Source organism: Schistocerca piceifrons, chromosome 3 (genome assembly GCF_021461385.2).
Source record: "Schistocerca piceifrons isolate TAMUIC-IGC-003096 chromosome 3, iqSchPice1.1, whole genome shotgun sequence".
Lineage (NCBI taxonomy): Eukaryota > Metazoa > Arthropoda > Insecta > Orthoptera > Acrididae > Schistocerca > Schistocerca piceifrons.
In genome coordinates, this window is record NC_060140.1 from 613,889,635 (window position 1) to 613,913,546 (window position 23,912).

A 23,912-nucleotide genomic window follows, 5' to 3' on the forward strand; every position below is an offset into this window, starting at 1 on the left:
AGGCAACTCCTTAGCCACTCACAGTGTGGATTCTGGAGATTTTGGTCCACTGTCGACAACCTGATCCTGCTAGAGGTGGCAATTCAGCAAGCTTTCCTGCATAAACATCGCTGTATTGGCATATTCTTCAGTATCAATAGGGCATATGATACTACTTGGAGACACTTTATTCTCACACAACTGTATCAGTGAGGCTTTTGTGGCCATTTCCCCATCTTTGTACGGTCTTTCCTGTCACTGTGCTATTTTAGGACCTGAGTTGGTGACACGCTGTCAGATTGTTATGAGCAAGAGAACAGTGTCCCTCAGGGCACAATTTTAAGTGTTACCCTCTCCACCATGGCCATGAACAGTATCATGTCTACAGTCCTATACAGTGCTCCTTATTGGTGGGCAATTTTGCTATTTCCTGTTCCTCCTCCTATGTTTCCTGTATTGCAACAGTGATCTGTCAGTTGCAACTTACATTGCAGGGGTTAGAGGAGTGGGCTCCATAGGTCTTGGGGAGTGGACAGGTCAAATGGCTCTGAGCACTATGGCACTTAACAGCTGAGGTCATCAGTCCCCTAGAACTTAGAGCTACTTAAACCTAACTAACCTAAGGACATCACACACATACATGCCCGAGGCAGGATTCGAACCTACAACCGTTGCAGTCGCGTGGTTCCAGACTGAAGCTCCCAGAACCGCTCAACCACTCCGGCCGGCAGCGGACAGGTCATGTCTGCTCCAGTTTTTTAGGGCTTTCATGTGTTCGCAGCTAGACTATAGGTGCATGGTGTCTGGATTGGCAACACCTTCTTATCTGAAGATCATTGATGCTGTACACCATGATGGGATTAACCTGACCATGGATGCTTATAGGACTAGCCCCGTACACAGTGTCTGTGCTGAGGCTGGTGAACCATCACTTACAATTCAACAGCAACTCCTCGCTGTGAGTCAGTCATACAAGTTCCTTGCCACACCAAATTCATCTGCATAACATACTGTTGTTCGTCCCCCTCTGGAATACCTTTTCTCCCATTGTTCAGAGCATTGAGGCCATTTGGGATCCAGGTGTGGCATTTACTGGAGTCACTTGGAGTGGAGCAGGTCCAACCTCCAATCCAAGATTTTAACTGTTTGCCACCGTTTTTGTTGCAGAGGCCCAGAGTCATTTTAGATTTAGTGCAGTACGGGAGAGATTGCACCCCTGCTTCTGTGTTAAATGCACTGTTTTCTGACATTTTATATGAGCACCACAACTATATAGCTCTGTTTACAGATGAGTCTAAACAGGGGGACTCCGTTGGTTGCTCTGTTGTTTTTCAGGGATCATGCCCGACTGCCTCAAGATTCTTCTGTCTTCAACGCAGAATTACATGTGATCTTGCGGGCACTGGCGCAGATAAGATGTTCTTCTAGTGCTAAATTTCTTGTCTATTCTGATTCTCTACATTGCTTGTACCCAGCAGATAAAGTTGTCCACAATATCTAGGATACCCTCCTCCAACTATGACGACTGAGGAAGGAGGTATCTTTCTTATGGATACCAGGGCACATTGGTATGCAGGGAATAAAAGGAAGGATCCAGCAGACAATGAGGCATGTCATATTCCTCAGTTATTTCAGAGAGCCATCATCCTACAGGCTGTAGCATTGCTGTTGAGGTCCAGAGTCTTGCATCGGTGGAAGGATGAGTGGCTGGAAGTGACAGATAATAAGCTCTGTCTAGTAAAGCCCACAATGTGACTGTGACATACTTCCTTCCAGCCATGTAGAAAGGTTGAGGTCCTCATCTTCCCATGGGCCACAGCTCTATAAATCATGGCTTCTTGCTCCAGTGAGAGGACCCCCCATTGTATGGCACTTGCGGCGTACAGATCACTGTGTACCATATTTTATTGGGCTGCATTTTATTTTCCAACCAGTGGGTCATGGCCAATTTTTATTTTCCACCAATGGGTCACGGCCGATTTGTCGGTGGGTCTGCCCTCTATTTTAGGTAACATTCAAACAAATGTAGTTAGAATTTTAAAGTTTTGTGAATTGCCCAATTTTAACCGAGATTTTAGGGAGATGGTTTTAAAGTGTTAACAGGGTGACTGGTTCACCCATATTTTGTGTAATTGGTCAGCCAGTGACATTTACATGTGCCTTCCTTTCAGCTCCTCTGTCATTTTACTTATGTTTTAGATTGCTATATAGCTGTTTTATTCTTTCCTGTTGTGTTAGTGTGTATGATAACATTTTAATAATTTTATCCACATTCGTTTCTTTTACTGTGTGTAAGAGTGCTGATAATGTCACCCGTGAGTGCCCATAAGCACCAAACACACGCACACGCAGTAGGTACCTATCCACTTCGGGCTACCAGGACTCCGGGCAATGGCTGCTGTGCCAGGTGGCCTTTGCCTTGATGTAGTAGTGCCCATGGGGACAGCCTCCGATCAGAGTGAGTGGCATTGGAACGGATGATCTGCAGTGAAATGGGTCACACTTAATGGTGGCCATGCCAACATGACCTTCTCAACATTCAGGAACAATGGTTTTAATGCAGAGGTTTACAATCCAATGTAATTTCCATCTTTGACAATGCCTCAAGATGAGCCAGGTAAGGAGAAATGGAAGTGGACAACTTGCCAAGTTCGTGGTTTGTTCCCAAACCAGTGGTGGATCTTTTGCTACAACAAATCCATTGTTTGTCATTGTAAGTATTGAAGATCAATTTGGGGAGGTTGCTGCAATAGCGAAGATAAGAAATTGATCTTTTCTGATTAAAACATCGCACACCAACCAATCACTGGTACTTCAGGGCTGTGTCAAGATAGGAGATATACCAGTCACCATTTCTCCTGATACCAAGCTAATTAGAATTCAAAGCATTATCTTCCATCAGGACCTAATGCTACAGACTAATGAAGAGCTGCTTACTAATCTGATGTGGCTTGGAGTCCATTTTGTTCACCGCAATTGGAGGGTTCCCAAGAATAATCGAGTGGACACTGGAGCTTTTATCCTAGTCTTCAAAGGCAGCATTTTGCCTGGGAAAGTTAAGGTCATGGTTTATAAGTGCGATGTTGGGCCTCATTTTACTCCTTCACTGACACATTTTCAGTGCCAAGTGTCCTGCTGTTTTAGTGAGTTTGTCTGTAGGGCACGTGGACGGGTTTCCCTGGAGGACCACTATTGTGACCAACCCCCTCAGTGTGTCAACTGTTCAGAAACATACCCTCCTTGTTCGCCCCAGTGATCACTATTCAAGAGGGAGGAAAAAATTCAAGAGTATAAAATGTTTGACTGCCTGTCTTAACAAGATGCAAAGAAAAAGTTTGAAAGACTTCTTGCGACTGATATGATTCCGAATTTTGCGACTGTTGTGTCCCAGTCCATACCTCACAGTGACAAGATCTCGCATGACACCACCTGGCTCCGGGTCGTATACCATGGCCTGTCCTACATTTGGGACAGTCAGCTCCCTTCCCCCCCCCCCCCCCCCCCAATACATATAGCACTGGTTGTTACCACACTATCAGTGTGGCCAGAGATGCCTAGTCATCTGCTGCCCTGTTGTCAGGGATGAGGGCGCCTGTCAAGGTGCCCCCTCTCCAGACAAGGACCAGCAGTTGCAGGCTGCGGGCTGAAGAAAAGTACGGTCCCTTTTTCTCATGAAAGATAAAATGGGGTAATCTTCACAGAAATGGAAGTCTAACAAGGATAAAAAGGCTAAGCAGGAAGATAAACTAATTTCTGAGGCTTCGGATGTTCTGCTCCCCATCCTTGCAGAGGTCAAGCCTACGCACCCAGATGATGGCTCAGGACGATGGCATGGTAGCAAAGTAATCACACCCATCTTTTTCGTTCTCCACTTTTTCGGACCTGACTGCAGCACTCCTTTGATGGAATGGTAAGAGACACATGGTTTATGGCAGCACACCTCCCTGCTCTGAAAAACTACAAACCGTACTGCACCAATCTACATCTACATCTACATCCATACTCCGCAAGCCACCTGATGGTGTGTGGCATAAATGTTGAGAGAACATCTGGTGGGTACTGTTGTATAGTCAGTGTCCACACTGTGGCGCCTGCAGCTGCGTGGCCCCGGTCTTTACGTCATACAGCCAACGGCTGGCACGCCCCACTTATGCGCAGCCCTGCACAGCTGTACAGCGCAGGCGTGGGTCTCACACACTGAGTGCCTCCGCAGTGTCATGGCTACCTCAGCCGGCATTCTCCCGAGAGATAGTTACGTGAGCCCGTGGAGCCAATCATAACAGGACATGACAAGCAGACTCAGTTACGGCGGGCATATTCCTCTGCCACTCGCCCTATATAGCTGCATACGCCGCCACACCTGGCAGTCTTGTGTTGGGCTACCTACTTTCTAGGTTGATGTAGCACCCAGGAACGACACTACACTGTGCTACGACTGATTACCATACCGGACTTGGACTCTGCAGCCCAGTCGCTGCTCTTGATCAAGCACCAAGTTGTGTTAGTATTGTGGAACTGTTGGCAATAAACAGAATTCGGAACTCATGCCAATGGTTATTTGTTGTTTCTCCAATTACGGATACAACAGGTACACTCTTGATACTTCCAGTGAGCAGGTGTACCTTACCACTGCACTAGAGGCCGTGGCTGATAGCGTCTACCTGTCAGTTTAGATGACAGTATGTAATGTTTATCTGCCCACCAGGCAGTCCTTTCCAATACCACAAGCTGTTAAAGTTAGTGGAACAGCTAGCTCCTCCATTTCTCTTATGGGGGGACTTTCATGACCATAATCCTCTTTGGGGCAGCAACACTATGCCTTGCAGAGGTCGAATACTAGAACACCTTCTTTCGAAATTTGATGTCAGCGTAATCAACACTGGAGCTACAACACATTTCAGTGCAGTCCACAGAACGTACTCAAGTATTGATGTCACAGTTTGCACCCGATTATTTTGCCAATAATTCGGTGGTGCTTCCATGGTGATCTTTGTGACAGTGATCATTTTCCTATCATTCTCTTGCTCTCTATTCACAGAAATCTGGAACATGCTCCATGTTGGTCATTCCAGAAAGCTAACTGGAAGGCTTTCTCCTGTAGACACACTTTTGCAGCCAGCTAGGCAACTGATATCAAGAAAATGGTACTGGATACTACTGATGATGCTATTTTTCGTGTTGAAGCAGCATTGATACTCTACTCCTCTGGCTCATCCTGACGTCCATCGGTACCATGGTGGTCTGAAGATATAGACACAGCTATCAGGGAATGCCACAGGGCACTTCAACGGCACAAGTGCCATCCCTCTATGGATAATTTAATAGCATTTAAGAGACTCTGGACGAAAGCTTGGTTTTTAATTTTAAAAAAAGGAAGCAGGAGTGTTGGGTGCAATATGTATCGCCTGTGTGATCCCACACCCCATTGTCTCAAGTATGGACTAAACTCTGCCACATTTTTGGCTGTCCACCCCAATGACTGTTCCTGGCTTCCTTATCAATGGTAATACCTACACTGATCCAGTGGTACTTGCTGAATGTTTTGCAGCACACACTGCTGAAGTGTCCCCTTGCATCAATTACCATCCTCATTTCCTGATCAGGAGACACATTTTTGAGGGTCACCCACTATCCTTCCGTGCACATGGCTCTGTATCGTATGACATCTCCTTTAGTGAATGAGAGCTTCACAGCACTTTGCCAGAGTCTCAAGATACGGCCCTTAGATCCTACAAAAGCCACAACCCAATGTTCAAAAATCTTCGGGCCGACAGCGTGAAACATATCCTCAGGCTTTTTAATTGTATTTGGTGGGAAGGAAAATTCCCTTTCATTGGTATTATCATTCCTGTCTTGAAACTGGTAAAGGACCCACATATTTTAACTATCTATCATTCTATCTCTCTGACGAATGGGCTGTGTAAGCTATTTGAACAAATGTCAACAGCTGTCTCGTTGTTGGTGCCTTGAAGCCGAAGGGCATATATCACGATTCCGAACTGGCTTTCCGGCTTTCCAGTCCACCACAGATCATCTGGTTCATCTGCAATCTGCAGTGCATAAAGCTTTCATGCATCGCCTACATATGATTGCTGTGTTCTTTGACCTACAGAAGGCATACAATACCACCTGGCAACGTCATGTCCTGCCTACACTGTATGAGTGGGATTTTCGAAGCAGTTTACTCATTTTTATCCTGAATTTCCTATCCCTCCATCTTTTTCAGGTTCGACTCTCAGCAACCAATATCTACAGGAAACTGGAGTCCTTCAGGTACCGGTTCTGTGTGTAATGCTGTGCACTATTGCCATTGATGGTGTGGTAAATGTTGTGGCTCCCACAATCTCTCCGTCACTATATATGGATGATTTTTGCCTGTACTCTGCCTGTGCATCACTGTGCACCAGTGAGCACCAACTTCAGGGATCTGTTAGGAGAGTAAGTGACTGGGTCCTGAATCATGACTATCAATTATCTCCAGCAAAATAATGAGTTGTGCACTTTTGCACCACTCCGTACAGTTTACTAGTAAAAGACAGTAAGATTGCACACTGACATTCAGTGTCAGTTACTAGACTGGCTCTGCAGTGAAGAATAAAAATGACATAAATGCACCTCACTGTGAAACAAGCAAATGGTGGTAGGAGAGGTGAGCAAACTGCAGCTGCTGACTGTTGTTGGTTTTCGCAGCTGTAACAGCAATGTCTACTCTTGCTGGTGGAATTCCCATTGTTTTTCTCGCTGCTGCTGGAAGGCCCACTGTTTTTCCTACTGTTGTTGTTGTTGTTGTTGTTGTTGCAACTGCTGGTGCCACAGCTTTGGAAACTCAAGATCCTTGATTCACTAGAATAGTTGGGTGGTGAGAAAGTTCTCTTCGCCACTTTTCTATCCTACTCTGTGTAGGTAGAACACTGTTTATGACCATTTACACTGGTGGTAACACAGAGACTGGCAGAATGAAATAGGCAGTTCCTGAGGTCTATGACAGCAAAGTTAACAAAGTAAACAGATAAGTGAAAGAAGTCCAGATTGTAGCAAAGTCTTCTTAAGCATAAAGAACAGTCCAGACAGCACTCCAAATCATTAATTTAAATCAAGTGTGGTAAAGACTCTTACTATTGAGTGGCACATAACTAAGGTTTGGGAGGTTAACAAAGACTGACTGGGGCAAACTGGATTATGGTACTTAGCGAAACACATCAGGGAATGGTACCACATGACGTCCTTGCCGCGGCTATGGAGCATCATGGGGGTGCGAGCTTTTCCCATCATATATAGCCTGAATATGTCTGGTGTGTTCTCCCTATCAATTCTTGGGCTAGGCTGGGAATCTGAATTGCTGCCAGATACTAAAGAAAATGATGACCTTGTCATTAAATTTACAGGGTATTCTTTCACTTTTTGCTGATGTGTGCTTGATATACAGAGTATGGCAGTCACAACACACTGTATAAGCTGTGTTCTGTTGCTAAACTGTCTTGGTTGGAGATTATGACATCCATGAAGTAATGCTCTTGAGAACCTTCTTGCTGTGAGTAAATGTCTGCACGTGTTGGTTTATGGTGTGCCGTGTCTCAGTGTGCCACTCTACTTCACTTGACAAGTTGGCTAATCTGACATTTGGTGTTCCAAAAATCTTCTATGTGGTGTTTTGTGTGTGGCCAGATTATGAACATACCATCTACATATCAAAGTAGAATGTGAGGGCTTGTAGCTTTTGACTCTAAAGTAGACACAGCATGTTATTAGAGGCTCTGAGGTGGAGCTGTCCCAAAATATGTACTGTACTAAAATAAATTTCTCAATAACACATTAACTTAACTCCGTCCAAACGGCCATGAAGGCCCCATGGTACTGACCAGCCGTCGTGTCATCCTCGGCAACAGGCGTCACTGGATGCAGATATGGAGGGGCATATGGTCAGCACACTGCTCTCCCGGCTGTATGTCAGTTTACGAGACTGGAGCCGCTACTTCTCAATCAAGTAGCTCCTCAGTTTGCCCCACAAAGGCTGAGTGCAGCCCGCTTGCCAACAGCACTCGGCAGACGGGATGGTCACCCATCCGAGTGCTAGGCCAGCCCGACAGTGCTTAACTTAGGTGATCTGATGGGAATTGGTGTTACCACTGTGGCAAGGCCATTGGCCTCAATAACATATTACAGAATTTAAATTATCAGACCACATTTCATGTATTTCCCACAGGGATACGAATAATGCCAGTCAGCATTTTTGGAACTGTTGATCCATCGTATCCGACTATGTTTTTCGAACAAGTAGTAGCTAGTCTTAAGGCTGCTCCTTGAAATGTCATGTAGCTCTATGTAGCAGAGGTGTGCAGCTTTTGTGGATGTCCCGAAGGCTCTGGTGTTTGAGCCTAAAGGTGTTCTACCAATGTGCACACAATTTTAAGGTTCCACTGTTCAAATGCTATCTTCTTATGCTGCCACTATGACGACATCACCCTCCATGACACCATTACGCCACTCATCTAAGCTTACTCCAGTGGTCCCTCAGGGCCACCCATCCTCATTCTCCATCCTGCTGGCTGGGAGCATGTCTTTTTCTGTTGCTCCCAAAGCTTCTACTTTGGGAGCATTGCCTCACAAATGCTGGGGACATCGGTTCCTTCTCCCCGAACTGGAGAAGCTAGAGCCTTCTCTGGCTTCTCTCGCATGGAAGGGGTCCCTTGGGTCTCTACCTTCCATGGTCCCCACTGTGGTCAAGTGGACACCAGCCTGTGGCCTAAAGAGCTATAGCTGCTGGTTGAAGGGCGTCACGGTCTTCCTTTATCCCTGAAACTACTTCTGAGAAGCCCTCCCAGAAAGCCCCTAAGGAACGGCAAGAGGGCAAACAAAAAGAGAAGAAATCTGTTAGGAAACAGGAGACTCCAGTGGCCCCTGCACCACCACTCCCTAACAGTTCCGCATCTGAGGATGAGTTGGAGATGCAAGCATCCTCTGAAGACCTAGATCTCGCCAACACCTTGGGTGCAGTGGTACTGGCTGCGAACACTCAACCGGTGGCATCACCTGATGCTGAGGTATACTTTGCCACCTAGGTCACTTCATGCTTTCACCGACTACAGAAAGCATCATTCTGCAGTGGAACTGCGGCAGTTGTTTCTTCCACCTGGATAAGTTACGACAATTCTTTAAGTGTTACACCTGCTTTATGCATTGCTCTTCAGGAAACCTGGTTTCCCACAGTGCTGACCCTCGTCCTTTATGGCTATCAGTTTTATAGTTAAAAACTGTCAGTTGGAGTTTGTGTCTATGTCCTTACCTCTTGTTTGTAGTGAACCAGTGCCTCTTCAAACACTTTTCGAAGCCATGGCTTCCAGGGTGAGGACAATGCAGGAAATTACCATCTGTAACGTGCACCTCTCTCCAGATGGTGAAGTGCCGCCCCATGTATTGGCTGCACTAATTTCCCAGCTGCCCCCACCTTTTCTACTTCTGGGTGAATTTAAGGCCCATAACCCTTTGTGGGGTGGAACCAGGGTTACTGGCCATGGTAAAGATGTTGAGGACCTACTGACTCAACTCGAAATCTGCCTCCTAAATACAGGTGCCCACACACACATCAGTGTGGCACATGGCACATACTCAGCCATTGATATCTCGGTTTGCAGTCCTGTCCTCCTCACGTCTATCCACAGGAGAGCTCACGGCAACTTGTGTGGTAGTGACCACTTTCCACTCTTCCTGTCCCTACCCCGGAATCCCTCATCTAGACACTTGCCCAGACAGGCTCTTCCCAAGCTGACTGGGATGCCTTCACCTATGCTACCACCGTTGAATCTCTGTTATGTGGCAACATCATCGAGGTGATCCACATCATCACTGTTACCATTGTTGCTGCAGCTAAATTGGCAATCCATTGTTTCTCAGATTGCCCCCAGTGGAAGCCAGTGCCTTGGTGGTCACCAGAAATCACTGTAGCCATTAGAGACCACAGGTGGGCCCTCCAACGCCATAAGTGCCACCTGTCCTTGGAGAACCTCCTTGTCTTCAAACGGCTCCATGCCCAGGTTCACCTACTCATCAAACAACAGAAGCAGGAGTGCTGGGATCGCTACGTCTTCACCAAAAGAACACTAACCTCCCCTTCCCATGTTTGGACCAAGCTCTGATGCCTTTATGGCTATCAGATCCCTGCAGGTGCACTGGAAATTTCTCCACATGGAGCTGTATCTGCCTATCCAGATGTAATTGCAGACCATCTTGCTGAGCATTATGTTCACACCTCTGCGTCTGAGAATTACCACGCAACGACAACAGCTATCTTTTGCTCCACACCACTGTGAGCCATATTCCCACTCCCTTCAGTGATAGGGAGTTTCTCAGTGCCCTTGCCGACTGTCTTGACATACCCCCTGGTCTAGGCCGCATCCACTCCCAAATGCTTAAACTTCTGTCAGCGGACTACCAGCGTCACCGCCTTGCTGTCTTCAATTGCACGTGGAGCAATTGTGAATTGCCATTGCAATGGCGGGGAAGCATTATCGTTCCATCGCTAAAGCCTAGTAAGAATCCACTACATGTGGGTAGCTATTGTCCTATCAGCCTCACCAACGTTCTGAGCAAGCTGCTCGAACTTATGGTGAGCCAGCAGTTGTGTTGGCTCCTTGATTCTTGGGGCCTTCTGGCTCCGTCCCATGGTGGTTTTTGCCAAGTTGCTCCACGATCCATAACTTGGTCCATCTGGAGTCTGCCATGTGATCGGTCTTTTCCCAGCAACAACACCTTATTGCTGTCTTTTTTGACCTGATGAGGGCCTACACTACCACTTGGCGACACCATATCCTCACTATTCAGCATGAGTGGGGTCTCTGGGGCCCACTCCCAATTTTTATATGGAACTTATTATCACTCCGCACTTGTAGAGTTTGCATCGGTGCTTCCCACAATGCACCCCATACAAGAGAATGGGGTCCTGCAGGGCTCTGTCTAGAGTGTTCCACTCTTTTTAACTCCAGTCAATATACTTGTACTAGCAGTAGGGTCCTCAGTATCTCCCCTCCTATATGCTGACAATTATTGTATTTCCTTCTGCTCCTCTTCTATTGGTGTGACTGAATGCCGGCTGCAGGGAGCCATATAGAAAGTGCAGTCATGGGCCCCCACTCATAGCTTTCAGTTTTCGGCTGCCAAAAGTTGTGTAATGCACTTCTGTCATTGTTGCACTGTCCAACCCCATCCAGTACTTTACCTTGATGACCAACCACTTGATGTGATTGAGAATTACCACTTTCTGGGACTGGTCTTCGATGTCCGCTTAACTTTGCTTCCCCATCTTCATCAGCTTAAGGAAAAGAGCTGGCGACGTCTTAATATTATTTAATGCCTGAGCCACACTGACTGGGGTGCTGATCATCCTACACTGGTACAGCTGTACGAAGCCCTAGTACAGTCCTGTACTGATTATGAGTGCCTGGCATATGGTTCAGCATTGCCCTCCACACTGCATCTGGTGGACCCTATCCTCTACTGTGGAGTTTGGCTTGTGAAGGGAGCTTTCTGAATGAACTCAATGATCAGCCTCCTTGTGGAAGCTGATGTTCCTCCATTGCAGCTCCGGCAGCAGCTACTGCCTGCAAATTATACTGCCCATATTCATTGTTCACCTTGCCATCTAAATTACCATCTCCTTTTCCCTAACTTGACAGTCCTTCTCCCGGAACAGCAGCCCAGAATGGGGAATCCTCTTGTCGTCCATGTCTGGTCGCTTCTTACTGAACTCGAAACTTTCCCTCTACCACCTTCCCTGTGGGTCCACTTATGTACACCTCCATGGTCCATGCCTCAGCCATGGCTTTGTCTGGGCCTATTGCAAGGCCTAAAAGGTTCAGTTCCTCTTGAGGCCCTCCACCAGCAATTTTTCTCTCTTGTCAGCGAGTTCCAGGGCTCAGAAATAGTCTACACTGATGGATCAATGATCGACAGTCTTGTTGGATTCGCTTATGCTCACATTGGACGTACTGAACAGAGCTCCTTGCCAGATGGCTGCAGTGTTTTCGCTGCAGATTTGTAGCTATCTATCACGCTCTTGAGCATATCCGCTCCTGCGCCGGTTAGTCCTCTATAGTGACTTCTTAAGCAGTCTACAAGCTCTTGACTAGTGCTTCCATCGACATACTTTGGTAATAGCTATCTAGGAGTCTGTTTATGTCCTCAGTAGTAGTGGACGTGCAGTGATCTTCATTTGGGCCCCAGGACTTGTTGGGATACCGGGCAATGAAATCACTGATAGTCTGGCCAAACAGGCTACCAGTAAACCAACTGTGGAGATCAGCCTGCTGGAGACTGATCTCTGATCGGTCTACCACCGTAAAGTTTTTGCAATCTGGGGTACTGAATGGTGCACCCTCCGTACACCAAATAATGTTCTTAAGGAGGCAACGAATGTGGGGCGGTCATCCATGCAAGTCACTCACAGGGTCTCTGTTGCCCTTTGCCAGCTCCGCATCGGCCGTACTTGGCTAACACACGATTGCCTCCTCCGTCGTGAGGACCCACCTCAGTGTCGCTGTGGCTTTCACATGACTGTCATCCACATCTCATTGGACTGCCAAATTTTAGCCACTCTGCAACGGGCTTTTAACCTTTCCAGTGCTCTACCTATGATATTGAGCAGTGAAGTCTCAGTGGTTGATTTAATTTCACTTTTTATTCATGGGGAGGGGGTGTTTCTCATACAATCTAAGGGTGGGCATCTGGCCTTCTCTCCTAGGCCTCCACCCTCCCTCCATTTTACCTCTCCGTCACTCCTTATTTGCATTTTGTTTGCCTTGGTGTTCATCTTTCCCCTATGTGTGTTCATCTCGCCTTGTCTTTTAGGGAGAGATTTTATTGTGTTGCAGAGTGGCTGGCTCGTCGATTTTTATTCTTGTGATCAGCCTACCCAGGCCATCTGCTATATGATTTTATTACTTTCCTCTGCTTTTGCTTTTCGTGTATGTTTTCCCCCTTTGGTTTGCTTCTTTTGTTTTCTCTTTCGGTGTGGTTCCCTGCCAGTTTGACATCCTTTTACTTTCCCCAACTCCTTTTGAGATTTGTTTTACCTTGAGACTTGTTTGCATGAGGAAAAAGGGATTGATGACCCTTAGTTTGGTCCCTTTAAACCCCAAACCAACCAACCAAGAAACCAATCGAAATACGTCCTGTTACTTAGTCTCCTTGCTTGCTGATTGAGAGTGACATGCATTATTAGTAAGTTTCTTTTGGTGAGTATGTTAACAGCAGGATACCACGAGTTCAAAAAGAATATGATATGAATTCAGTGTGCAATTTATCAAGTAAAATTCTGGAACATGTGCTTAGTATGAAAGTGAAGGAACTCAGACCTGATGTAAACATGAATGAAGAACAAAAACCATGTAAATCCAGGTGAAGGTATACACACAATTTTAACAGAGCAATGTAAAATGCGGTTGATCAGTTGTGTGTGCTATATCACTTGAAATGCATATTTTAGTAGTACACAAGTGTAAATAAGACAAATTTGGTGTATAAATTACTGTGGCAGTTGCTTGTGTTGCTCATGTCAGCCAATTACAGAAAAAGATCTGTGACATCATGGAAACATCACTGTTTCTTCACATGAAATCATAAACACTGAGGTTTGACCACATAGACCATTAAATGTCTGAAGTTTAGAAATGAAACAGTCAAAAATGTTAAGCATGCAGCAGTGCTAACATAGGTCACATTAAAGATCTCTCCAAAATGTATCTTTTAGTATGATTTGTTGTTGATAAACTTTTGGGAAATGTGATGTTGGGGGATAAATAAACTACTTACAGATTTTATCTTCGAGTTAGCTTTTCATGTTATTTAGTAGTTGATTATGAAAAGGAAAAAAGATACAGTATGAGGTAAACATTCCACGTGGGGAAAATATATCCAAAAACAAAGATGCTGTAACTTACCAAACGAAAGTGTTGGTATGTTGATAGAGACAAAAACACAAACACACACACAAATTACAAGCTTTTGCAACCCACAGTTGCTTCATCAGGAAAGAGGGAAGGAGAGGGAAAGACGAAAGGATGTGCGTTTTAAGGGAGAGGGTAAGGAGTCATTCCAATGCCGGGAGTGGAAAGACTTACCTTAGGGGGGAAAACGACAGGTATACACTCGCATACACACACATATCCATCTGCACATATACAGACACGGGCAGACATATGTAAATGCAAAGAGGTTGGGCAGAGATGTCAGTCGAGGCAGAAGTACAGAGGCATCTCTGCCCAACCTCTTTGCATTTACATATGTCTGCCCATGTCTGTATATGTGCAGATGGATATGTGTGTGTGTGTGTGTGTGTGTGTGTGTGTGTGTGTGTGTGTGTGTGTGTGCGCAAGTGTATACCTGTCCTTTTTTCCCCCTAAGGTAAGTCTTTCCACTCGTGGGTTTGGAATGACTCCTTACCCTCTCCCTTAAAACCCACGTCCTTTCGTCTTTCCCTCTCCTTCCCTCTTTCCTGGTGAAGCAACCTTGGGTTGCGAAAGCTTGAAATTTGTGTGTGTGTTTGTGTGTTTTTTATTGTGTCTATCTACCAGCACTTTCTCGTTTGGTAAGTCACAGCATCTTTGTTTATATATATATATATATATATATATATATATATAAATACAAAGATGAGGTGACTTTTTTCCCCCTAAGGTAAGTCTTTCCGCTCCCGGGATTGGAATGACTCCTTACCCTCTCCTTTAAAACCCACTTCCTTTCGTCTTCCCCTCTCCTTCCCTCTTTCCTGATGAGGCAACAATTTGTTGCGAAAGCTTGAATTTTGTGTGTATGTTTGTGTTTGTTTGTGTGTCTATCGACCTGCCAGCGTTTTTGTTCGGTAAGTCACCTCATCTTTGTATTTATATATAATTTTTCCCACGTGGAATGTTTCCTTCCATTATATATATATATATATATATATATATATATATATATATATGTGTGTGTGTGTGTGTGTGTGTTGGTTTTTTGGGGGGGGGGGGGCAGCAACATCACACTCACATGACAACTTGATTGTGGTGATAGATTGGTCTGTAGTGTAGCCCGAGGTCTAGGTTCTGATCGATAACTGTTGCAGCCTTCTGTAGTATGTAAATCATGAGCCACACCTGCTTTAAGGCTTCTTCCTCAAATGCCTCCATAAAAATGTTGGCTGTCACTAGTGATGGTGGTCAGTCCATCATCTCTTCATCCATCTGTCCATAGTTGTTTCTTTTTAACAGGAAGTCTGTTTGTTTGAGAATAAATTTAAACCATTTTGCTTGTGACAGCCCAAATATCTCTCCTATGAGATTTAGGGAGTCTCTTAGAGGTGCCACCGTGCAAGGTGATGCAGTGCTTAGCACACCGGACTCGCATTCGGGAAGATGACGCCTCAAATTAACTTCTGGTTGAACTGTTTCAGTTTTCTGTGCTTTCTCTAAATTGCTCCAGGCATATACAGTAATTATTCCTTTGAAAGAGCATGGCTGATTTCCTTCCTTGACTCATTCTGAGCTTGTGGTCCATCACTAATGATCTTGATGTTGACAAGATGTTAAATCCTAATCTCCTTTCCTTCTTCGTTCTGAGAGGTACCCTTGTAAAGGGGAAAACACATTGAAGCTCACCATGAAGGTATTCTTTGTAGAGTTGGAAGTTGTAAAGCTACTAGATGAAATGCACAGAATTTTCCTTATGGTGCTGGCATTTACCAGCAAAGGGAATGATCATCACTGTCAGGTGTTCGCTACCTCTTAGGTTGGCACAGCCTTATTGCTTATGATGGAACAGAGTGGCATGCCTTACTTATGACAACTACTATTGTCTAAAGTTTGTGTCATTGTAGCAAACCACAAATCTGAAAACAAAATAACTGGACGAGTACTCCATTACAGCAGAAATGTGTAACGTCCTTAACTAATACAATATGATCATTAAAGAATGAAGTAGAACAAGAAATAGTCACTGGAATACATAGCAGCATTTGTTTTCCTATTTAGTTCGCCAGCTTTACCACACTCTCTTAAAGCTGAATTGTAACAGTTGGAATGTAAGGGGATACATCCAAAATAACATGAGGTGAGTGAAATAGCAGAAACTGGTACATACTGTTAGTTCAACAGATCTAAAGTGAGGCAGACCCTTTAACATGTTGAACATTACAGAAAAAAGGTAATACATATTTATAATTTTTTCACATTTGCTAATGTACCTTCTTTAAATCCTAAGTGAAATGATGATCTAGGTTATGGAAGGCAGGTGGGAGGGAGTAAATTTAATTTCATGTATGAATTAATACAAAACATAAATCAATATACCCATGTATATGTACTATGAAATAAAAACGAAATTAATAAAATAGTTAATAAAATTGTGAGTCAGAACTGTTGGCCGTTACTTACCTTTGGAAACTAAAATTTCAGACTGTCGATAGATGCACATAAAAGTAAATACACTATACTAGCTTTTGGAACTAATGATGTTGTCCTCGGCAAGGAGACAATGATAGATTAGGGAAAGTTAAAAAGGAAGGAGATGTCACTCGGACCATAGGATGAAAATGCCTCACTTGTTGTATGAGGACAAGGGAAGAGAGGACTGAAGTGAACATACTCTTTCAGTAATGTTGTGCAAGCTGCATAATCTTTTCCATATTAACTGGGTGACATCATTTGATGGAGAAGTCTTATTTAACTGTTTGCAGCTGATTTGTGACAATGCAAAATATGTGTGATTACCAGTTTGCAGTCTATTTTTATGCCTCACACAGCTTCTTGCAGGAGACTGCGAACACCAGTCATGGTCTCTTAAGCAGTACTTGTAATCATTTGTTTATTCAATGATTTTTAGAAATTTATTTTGCTCTAATATTTCCACAGGGATGATTTTTTTTTTAGCTATAGAAGCTATAGAAAGGTTTATAGAATTATCAGCATAAGAACAGATAATACAACACACGAATAGTCCCTTCTGACTGTTTCACTTTATATTACACTCTGGTCTAATATTCTACCAATTGCTTAAAACTGAGATGAGTGAATCAGAGCTATACCAACAATAAAAAGGAAAGTGATTCTATAAAATGAAGGATACGGTGTATGATGTCAAACAAATTGGTTACTTGGAATACAAATGTTGTATGAACCTTGTGAGGAGCATAAATAGTAGAAACATTGGAAATCACCCTAAAAAATGCCCAGTGTGTGGAACTGATTTCTGATAAATATTGCTGTTTGTTTATGTGTAAATGAAATATTCGCTATGCAAAGCAAACTTCTAAAACTTTTTCTGTTTCACACATTTTGCAGTTGGTTCTTTGGCAAAATATTGAGGAAGGAAGCAGAGAAACTTCTGATGGATGATGACAATATTCGTGGAACATTCCTTGTGCGCTACAGTGAACATAATCCTAATGGATTTTCATTAAGTGTTAAAGATTGGGAAGAAACCAGAGGTTATCATGTCAAACATTATAAAATAAAACCACTGGACAATGGCGGCTTTTATATAGCCACAAACCAGACATTTCCAACTCTTCAGTCTCTGGTTATGGCGTATTCAAGTAAGTATTAGATTTTTATTTGTGTGCCTGTGTAACTTAGCAGAATCTATATTAAGAAATGAATATTATAAAATATAACAAAATGTTATCATAAAATATAACACCTGACCAAAATTAACAAGGAGAGTTTTGTCATTAATCATTGGCATGGATTGCAGAACGGTAATCATTTAAAAATAGCAAGGGATTCCTATATAGATGCAACAGTTTGGCCCCCATACTAAATGAAGAAACAGTACATTAGAACTAGTAAAACTAGCATATCCATGAATAACAACAAACTATATGAAATGAATTCAACATTTAATAATTTTCATTGTAATATTAAAATGGGGGTGGCCTCTCACCACAGGATGTGATCATGGATTCCTTCCAACTCGTGCGCTAAATTCCTCTCCCAGTACCAAAGCACGGGAAAGCTCTCTTTTTCTGAGTGGCTGAATAATGCGGTAGCCAATCAGGCAGCAGAAAGTTCAGGATGGAATAACAAAAGTACTATGAAAAGGATAGAGATAATGTTGAATTGCAGACAGACACAATGGAACACTTGCTATACATTTTAGCTTTTGGCCAAAAGGCTTCCTTATGAAGCATAAAACGCGCACACACACACATTTACACTAGCACAAATTGCACACACATTCACTGTGTCTGACTTGTCGCCAGACAGAGTCGTAACTGCACCTGATGGAAGCAACAATATGGTGGTGGGGTAAAGTGCTGGGTGAGGATGCTGGTGGAAAGGATCTAGATGGCACAGGCTGTGAAGCAGTCATCAAAGTGAAGCACATTGTGTTGAGCAGCTTATTTAGCAACTGTGTGGTCCAGCTCTCTTGGTCACAGTTTGTCAGTGGCCATTCATGTGGATAGACAGCATCTACATCTACATCCATACTCCGCAAGCCACCTGACGGGTGTGTGGCGGAGGGTACCTTGAGTACTTCTATCGGTTCTCCCTTCTATTCCGGTCTCGTATTGTTCGTGGAAAGAAGGATTGTCGGTATGCCTCTGTGTGGGCTCTAATCTCTCTGATTTTATCCTCATGGTCTCTTCATGAGATATACGTAGGAGGGAGCAATATATTGCTTGACTCCTCAGTGAAGGTATGTTCTCGAAACTTCAACAAAAGCCCGTACCGAGCTACTGAGCGTCTCTCCTACAGAGACTTCCACTGGAGTTTATCTATCATCTCCATAACGCTTTCGCGATTACTAAATGATCCTGTAACGAAGTGCGCTGCTCTCCATTGGATCTTCTCTATCTCTTCTATCAACCCTATCTGGTACGGATCCCACACTGCTGAGCAGTATTCAAGCAGTGGGCGAACAAGCGTACTGTAACCTACTTCCTTTGTTTTTGGATTGCATTTCTTTAGGATTCTTCCAATGAATCTCAGTTTGGCATCTGCTTTACCGATGATCATTTTTATATGATCATTCCATTTTAAATCACTTCTAATGCGTACTCCCAGATAATTTATGGAATTAACTGCTTCCAGTTGTTGACCAGCTATATTGTAGTATAAATGATAAGGGATCTTTCTTTCTATGTATTCGCAGCAATGTGTACTCCCAGATAATTTATGGAATTAACTGCTTCCAGTTGCTGACCTGCTATATTGTAGCTAAATGATAAGTGATCTTTCTTTCTATGTATTCGCAGCACATTACACTTGTCTAAATTGAGATTCAATTGCCATTCCCTGCACCTTGCGTCAATTCGCTGCAGATCCTCCTGCATTTCAGTACAATTTTCCATTGTTACAACCTCTCGATATACCACAGCATCATGCGCAAAAAGCCTCAGTGAACTTCCAATGTCATCCACAAGGTCATTTATGTATATTGTGAATAGCAACTGTCCTACAACACTATCCTGCGGCACATCTGAAATCACTCTTACTTCGGAAGACTTCTCTCCATTGAGAATGACATGCTGCGTTCTGTTATCTGGGAACTCTTCAATCCAATCACACAATTGGTCTGATAGTCCATATGCTCTTACTTTGTTCCTTAAACACTGTGGGGAACTGTATCGAACGCCTTGCGGAAGTCAAGAAACACGGCATCTACCTGGGAACCCGTATCTATGGCCCTCTGAGTCTCGTGGACAAATAGCGTGAGCTGGGTTTCTCAGGACCATCTTTTTCAAAACCCATGCTGAGTCCTACAGAGTAGATTTGTAGTCTCCACAAAAGTCATTATACTCGAACATAATACGTGTTCCAAAATTCTACAACTGATCGACGTTAGAGATATAGGTCTATAGTTCTGCACGTCTGTTCGACGTCCCTTCTTGAAAACGGGGATGACCTGTGCCCTTATCCAATCCTTTGGAATGCTATGCTCTTCTAGAGACCTACGGTACACCGCTGCAAGAAGGGGGGCAAGTTCCTTCACGTACTCTGTGTAAAATCAAACTGGTATCCCATCAGGTCCAGCGGCCTTTCCTCTTTTGAGCAATTTTAATTGTTTCTCTATGCCTCTGTTGTCTATTTCGATATCTACCATTGTGTCCTCTGTGCGACAATCTAGAGAAGGAACTACAGTGCAGTCTTCCTCTGTGAAACAGCTTTGGGAAAAGACATTTAGTATTTCGGCCTTTAGTCTGTCATCCTCTGTTTCAGTACCATTTTGGTCACAGAGTGTCTGGACATTTTGTTTTGATCCACCTACCGCCTTGACATAAGACCAAAATTTCTTAGGATTTTCTGACAAGTCAGTACATAGAACTTTACTTTCACGCTTCGCGTAATTTTTGTTTGTCTGCAAGGCTTTGGCTATGTTTATGTTTGCTGTGAAGTTCCCTTTGCTTCCGCAGCAGTTTTCTAACTCAGTTGTTGTACCACGGTGGCTCTTTTCCATCTCTTACGATCTTGCTTGGCACATACTCATCTAACGCATATTTTACGATGGTTTTGAACTTTGTCCACTGATCCTCAACACTATATGTACTTGAGACAAAACTTTTGTGTTGAGCCGTCAGGTACTCTGAAATCTGCTTTTTGTCACTTTTGCTAAACAGAAAAATCTTTCTACCTTTTTTAATATTTCTATTTACGGCTGAAATCATCGAAAGCAGTAACCACTTTATGATCGCTGATTCCCTATTCTGCGTTAACTGTTTCAAATAGTTTGGGTCTGTTTGTCACCAGAAGGTCTAATATGTTATCGCCACGAGTCGGTTCTCTGTTTAACTGCTCAGGGTAGTTTTCAGATAAAGCACTTAAAAAAATGTCACTGGATTCTTTGTCCCTGCCACCCGTTATGAACGTTTGAGTCTCCCAGTATATATCCGGCAAATTAAAATCTCTACCCAGAACTATAACATGGTGGGGAAATCTACTCGAAATATTTTCCAAATTATCCTTCAGGTTGATTATGTGACAGCCTTCACAGATAGTGCTGCCTTTGATGGGATAGGAGATGCTTGTGATTGGACTGTAGAAGGTGGTGGTGGTGGTGGTGGTGGTGGTGGTGGTGGTGGTGGTGGGGGGGGGGGGGGGATATATAGGACTGGTCTTGCATCTAGGTGTACTACAGAGATATGAGCAATGAGGCAAGGGATCGGAGGCAAGGGTATAGCAGGGCTGGACAAGAATATTATGTAGGTTTGCTGGGCGCAGAATACCACTGTAGGAGGGGTGGGAAGGATAGTGGATAAGATAATCCTAATTTCAGGACACAACGAGAGGTAGTCTAAAACCTGGTGGAGAATGTGACTCAGTTGCTCTGGTCCTGGGTGGTACTGAGTCACAAGGGAAGTGCTGCTTTGTGTCCAGATGGTGAGTACATGGGAGGTGGAAAGTGACTGCAGAGACAAGGCACAGGGGATATCTTTCAGTACAAGGTTGGGTGGATAATTTCACTCTCTGAAGGTTTCATTGAGACCTTTGGTGTATTTGAAGTACTGTTCATTACTCCACATGCGACAACCATCGGTGGCTAGGCTGTGTGGAATGGACTTCTCGGTATGGAATGGATGTCAATTGTCGAAGTGGCTACTTTCCTCAATATTGCCCTCCACCTTGAAGATGGTTACACCACTACCTCTAAACTACTTTCCTCAATATTGCCCTCCACCTCGAAGATGGTTACACCATTACCTCTGTCCGTATCAAACCTACCACCACCTTCTCTGCCAGGTTTTTGACTACCTCTCGTTGTGCCCTGAAATGACGATTATCTTACCCACTATCCTTCCCACCCCTCCCACAGTGGTATTCTGCTCTGCACCAAACCTATGCAATATCCTTGTCCATCCCCACTACACCTGCACCCCAATCCCTTGCCTCGTGGCTTATATCCCTGCAGTACACTTAGATGCAAGACCTGCCCCATACATCATCCGAGCTCCACCTACTCTAGTCAGGCCACAGGTATCTCCTATCCCATCATAGGCAGGGATACCTCTGAAAGCAGTAATGTGAATGTGATTTACAAACTAAACTGCAACCACTGTGCTGATTTCTACGTGAGCGTGGTGACAAGCTGTCTGTCTGCATGAAAGGCCACCAATAAACTGACCAAGAGACAGCTGGACCACCCAGTCGCTGAGCATGCTAACCAACTCAATGTGCTTTACTTCAATGATGGCTTCACAGTCTGTGTCATCTGGTTCCTTCCTACCAACACCAGCTTTTGTGAACTGCATGGGTGGGAACTATCTCTGCAGTATATTGTACATTCCTCTAAGACCCGCGTGCTTAACCTTCATTTATCCCTGTTATTCATCCACCTATCTCCTTCCTTGCATCCACTCCATCACTATGCCAATTGGGCCAATTGGGAGCAGGAGAGGTACCACAGGACATTTTAATTTCCACTGGCATGAATATAGTTTGATGGCACCCATTACAAAATATGACATGTCTGAATTCCACAGAGCGAAATACAGAAACGTACGATGGAAGAATGCTGTGTGAAGAGGCGTGGCACTGCCCTTTGGCACACTTAAGACCAAATAACATGTTTTACACGTGACCCGTGTTTATGTTAAGTGATTTTGCTGTTTCCTCTTCGTTTATTGCTCTCATGTCAAATGAAAACAAATCTGATATCTGTGGCCGAGAGCTATCAAGTGAATTAAAATACATTCACATAATTATGGAAGGCTAAAATATGTAATTAGTTTCAGATTTTATTTTAGTTCCACCTGTCTGACAGTCAATCGTTAATCGCCTTGCAGAACAATGAAGTTATTTTTGTCGGTTTGTTAAAGAAATCTTTTCTGTTGAGGCAGACAATTTATTTGAACGAAGTGTTTAATTCCACACTATTGGCTAGTTTCAACTATTCACTGCATTTCAAGTTCACATTTTCATCTTCTAGCACGTATGGGATTATGCCTTAATGAAGAACCAAGCATGAGATAATCCAGTACTGGTACTCCAAGAAAATTTATATCTGAATCTGGACATTTGAATGTGCACTTTAAGCCGAATTATGGTTCACAAAATTCCCATGCTCTTGGAGTACCCTCTAATGTCTTGTTTCTTTTATGACATAATGTAAGATCTGTTAATGTTTTACATGTACGAACGTACGGGCTTCCTGCTTCACTGTATCTGCTCAAGCCCGGCGACGCCTGTTTTCTGGCGCGCTCTGGCAACTGCTGAAACGAATCTATTTCTAACAGGTCACAAGAAAATATTCCAAATGGTTGTTCGGAAAGCGTTACTTTCAAAGTAAATTTCTTTTTACGCAAGATGAACTCTGTGTGCGAATGTCCGATGAATTTTTTAAATCACAGAGCATTTGACTCTCATTCAAAAATCAGATCTTTGACAACAACCATTTAGAATATTTTCGAGCCCAGAAGATCAGACATTTATTTCGTCATTAAAAATTTTACTGGCACATTTGTGTGATGTATCTTAAAGTGTAACATGCGCAAAAAAGATCAACATTATGTGTGAAAGCTTAGCTTCTCTTGCAGCTTATTAATCTTAGAGACCAATATTATACGTAAAAGCCTTTCTTTTCTTGCAGCAACACTACGTGTATTAATTTAAACCATTACCTTTTCCCAGTTGTGTGTTTGCGCTACATAACACTGATGTTGCTGTTGGCTGACTACATCACATGTCCTGTGCTCTGAATATCCGCCGTCATCAGCTGGCGAGATCACTTGACACGAGCTATGATTGGCTTACAAAAGCACATTGCAATCTCGATTTAAGTTCTTCGGAAAGTAACATGTGGTGTTTGGTAGAATTTGAATTTATACTTTCGTAATACGAAAATATGCAGTGTACATGTTGTTGCACATCAGACATCTTTCCAAAGCGTGCTTTTTCCCCTGAGTTTTGTTTTCTAAAGTGCCACGAAATTCTATGCCAGTGTATAAAATCACAACCTTTGAAAGGATTGATAAG

General features: G+C 43.6%; 1 protein-coding gene across 6 annotated transcripts in view; it reads left to right on the forward strand.

The window, feature by feature from the left end:
- The window catches only part of LOC124788667 (tyrosine-protein kinase Src64B), a 244,445-nt gene that overhangs the window by 162,861 nt on the left and 57,672 nt on the right, over positions 1 to 23,912 (forward strand). For all 6 annotated transcript variants that reach the window (XM_047255946.1, XM_047255944.1, XM_047255948.1 and 3 more), the window contains one exon: positions 17,283 to 17,536. In XM_047255946.1, the coding sequence (XP_047111902.1) occupies positions 17,283 to 17,536 (254 nt within the window). The remainder of the gene's footprint in view (positions 1 to 17,282; positions 17,537 to 23,912) is intronic.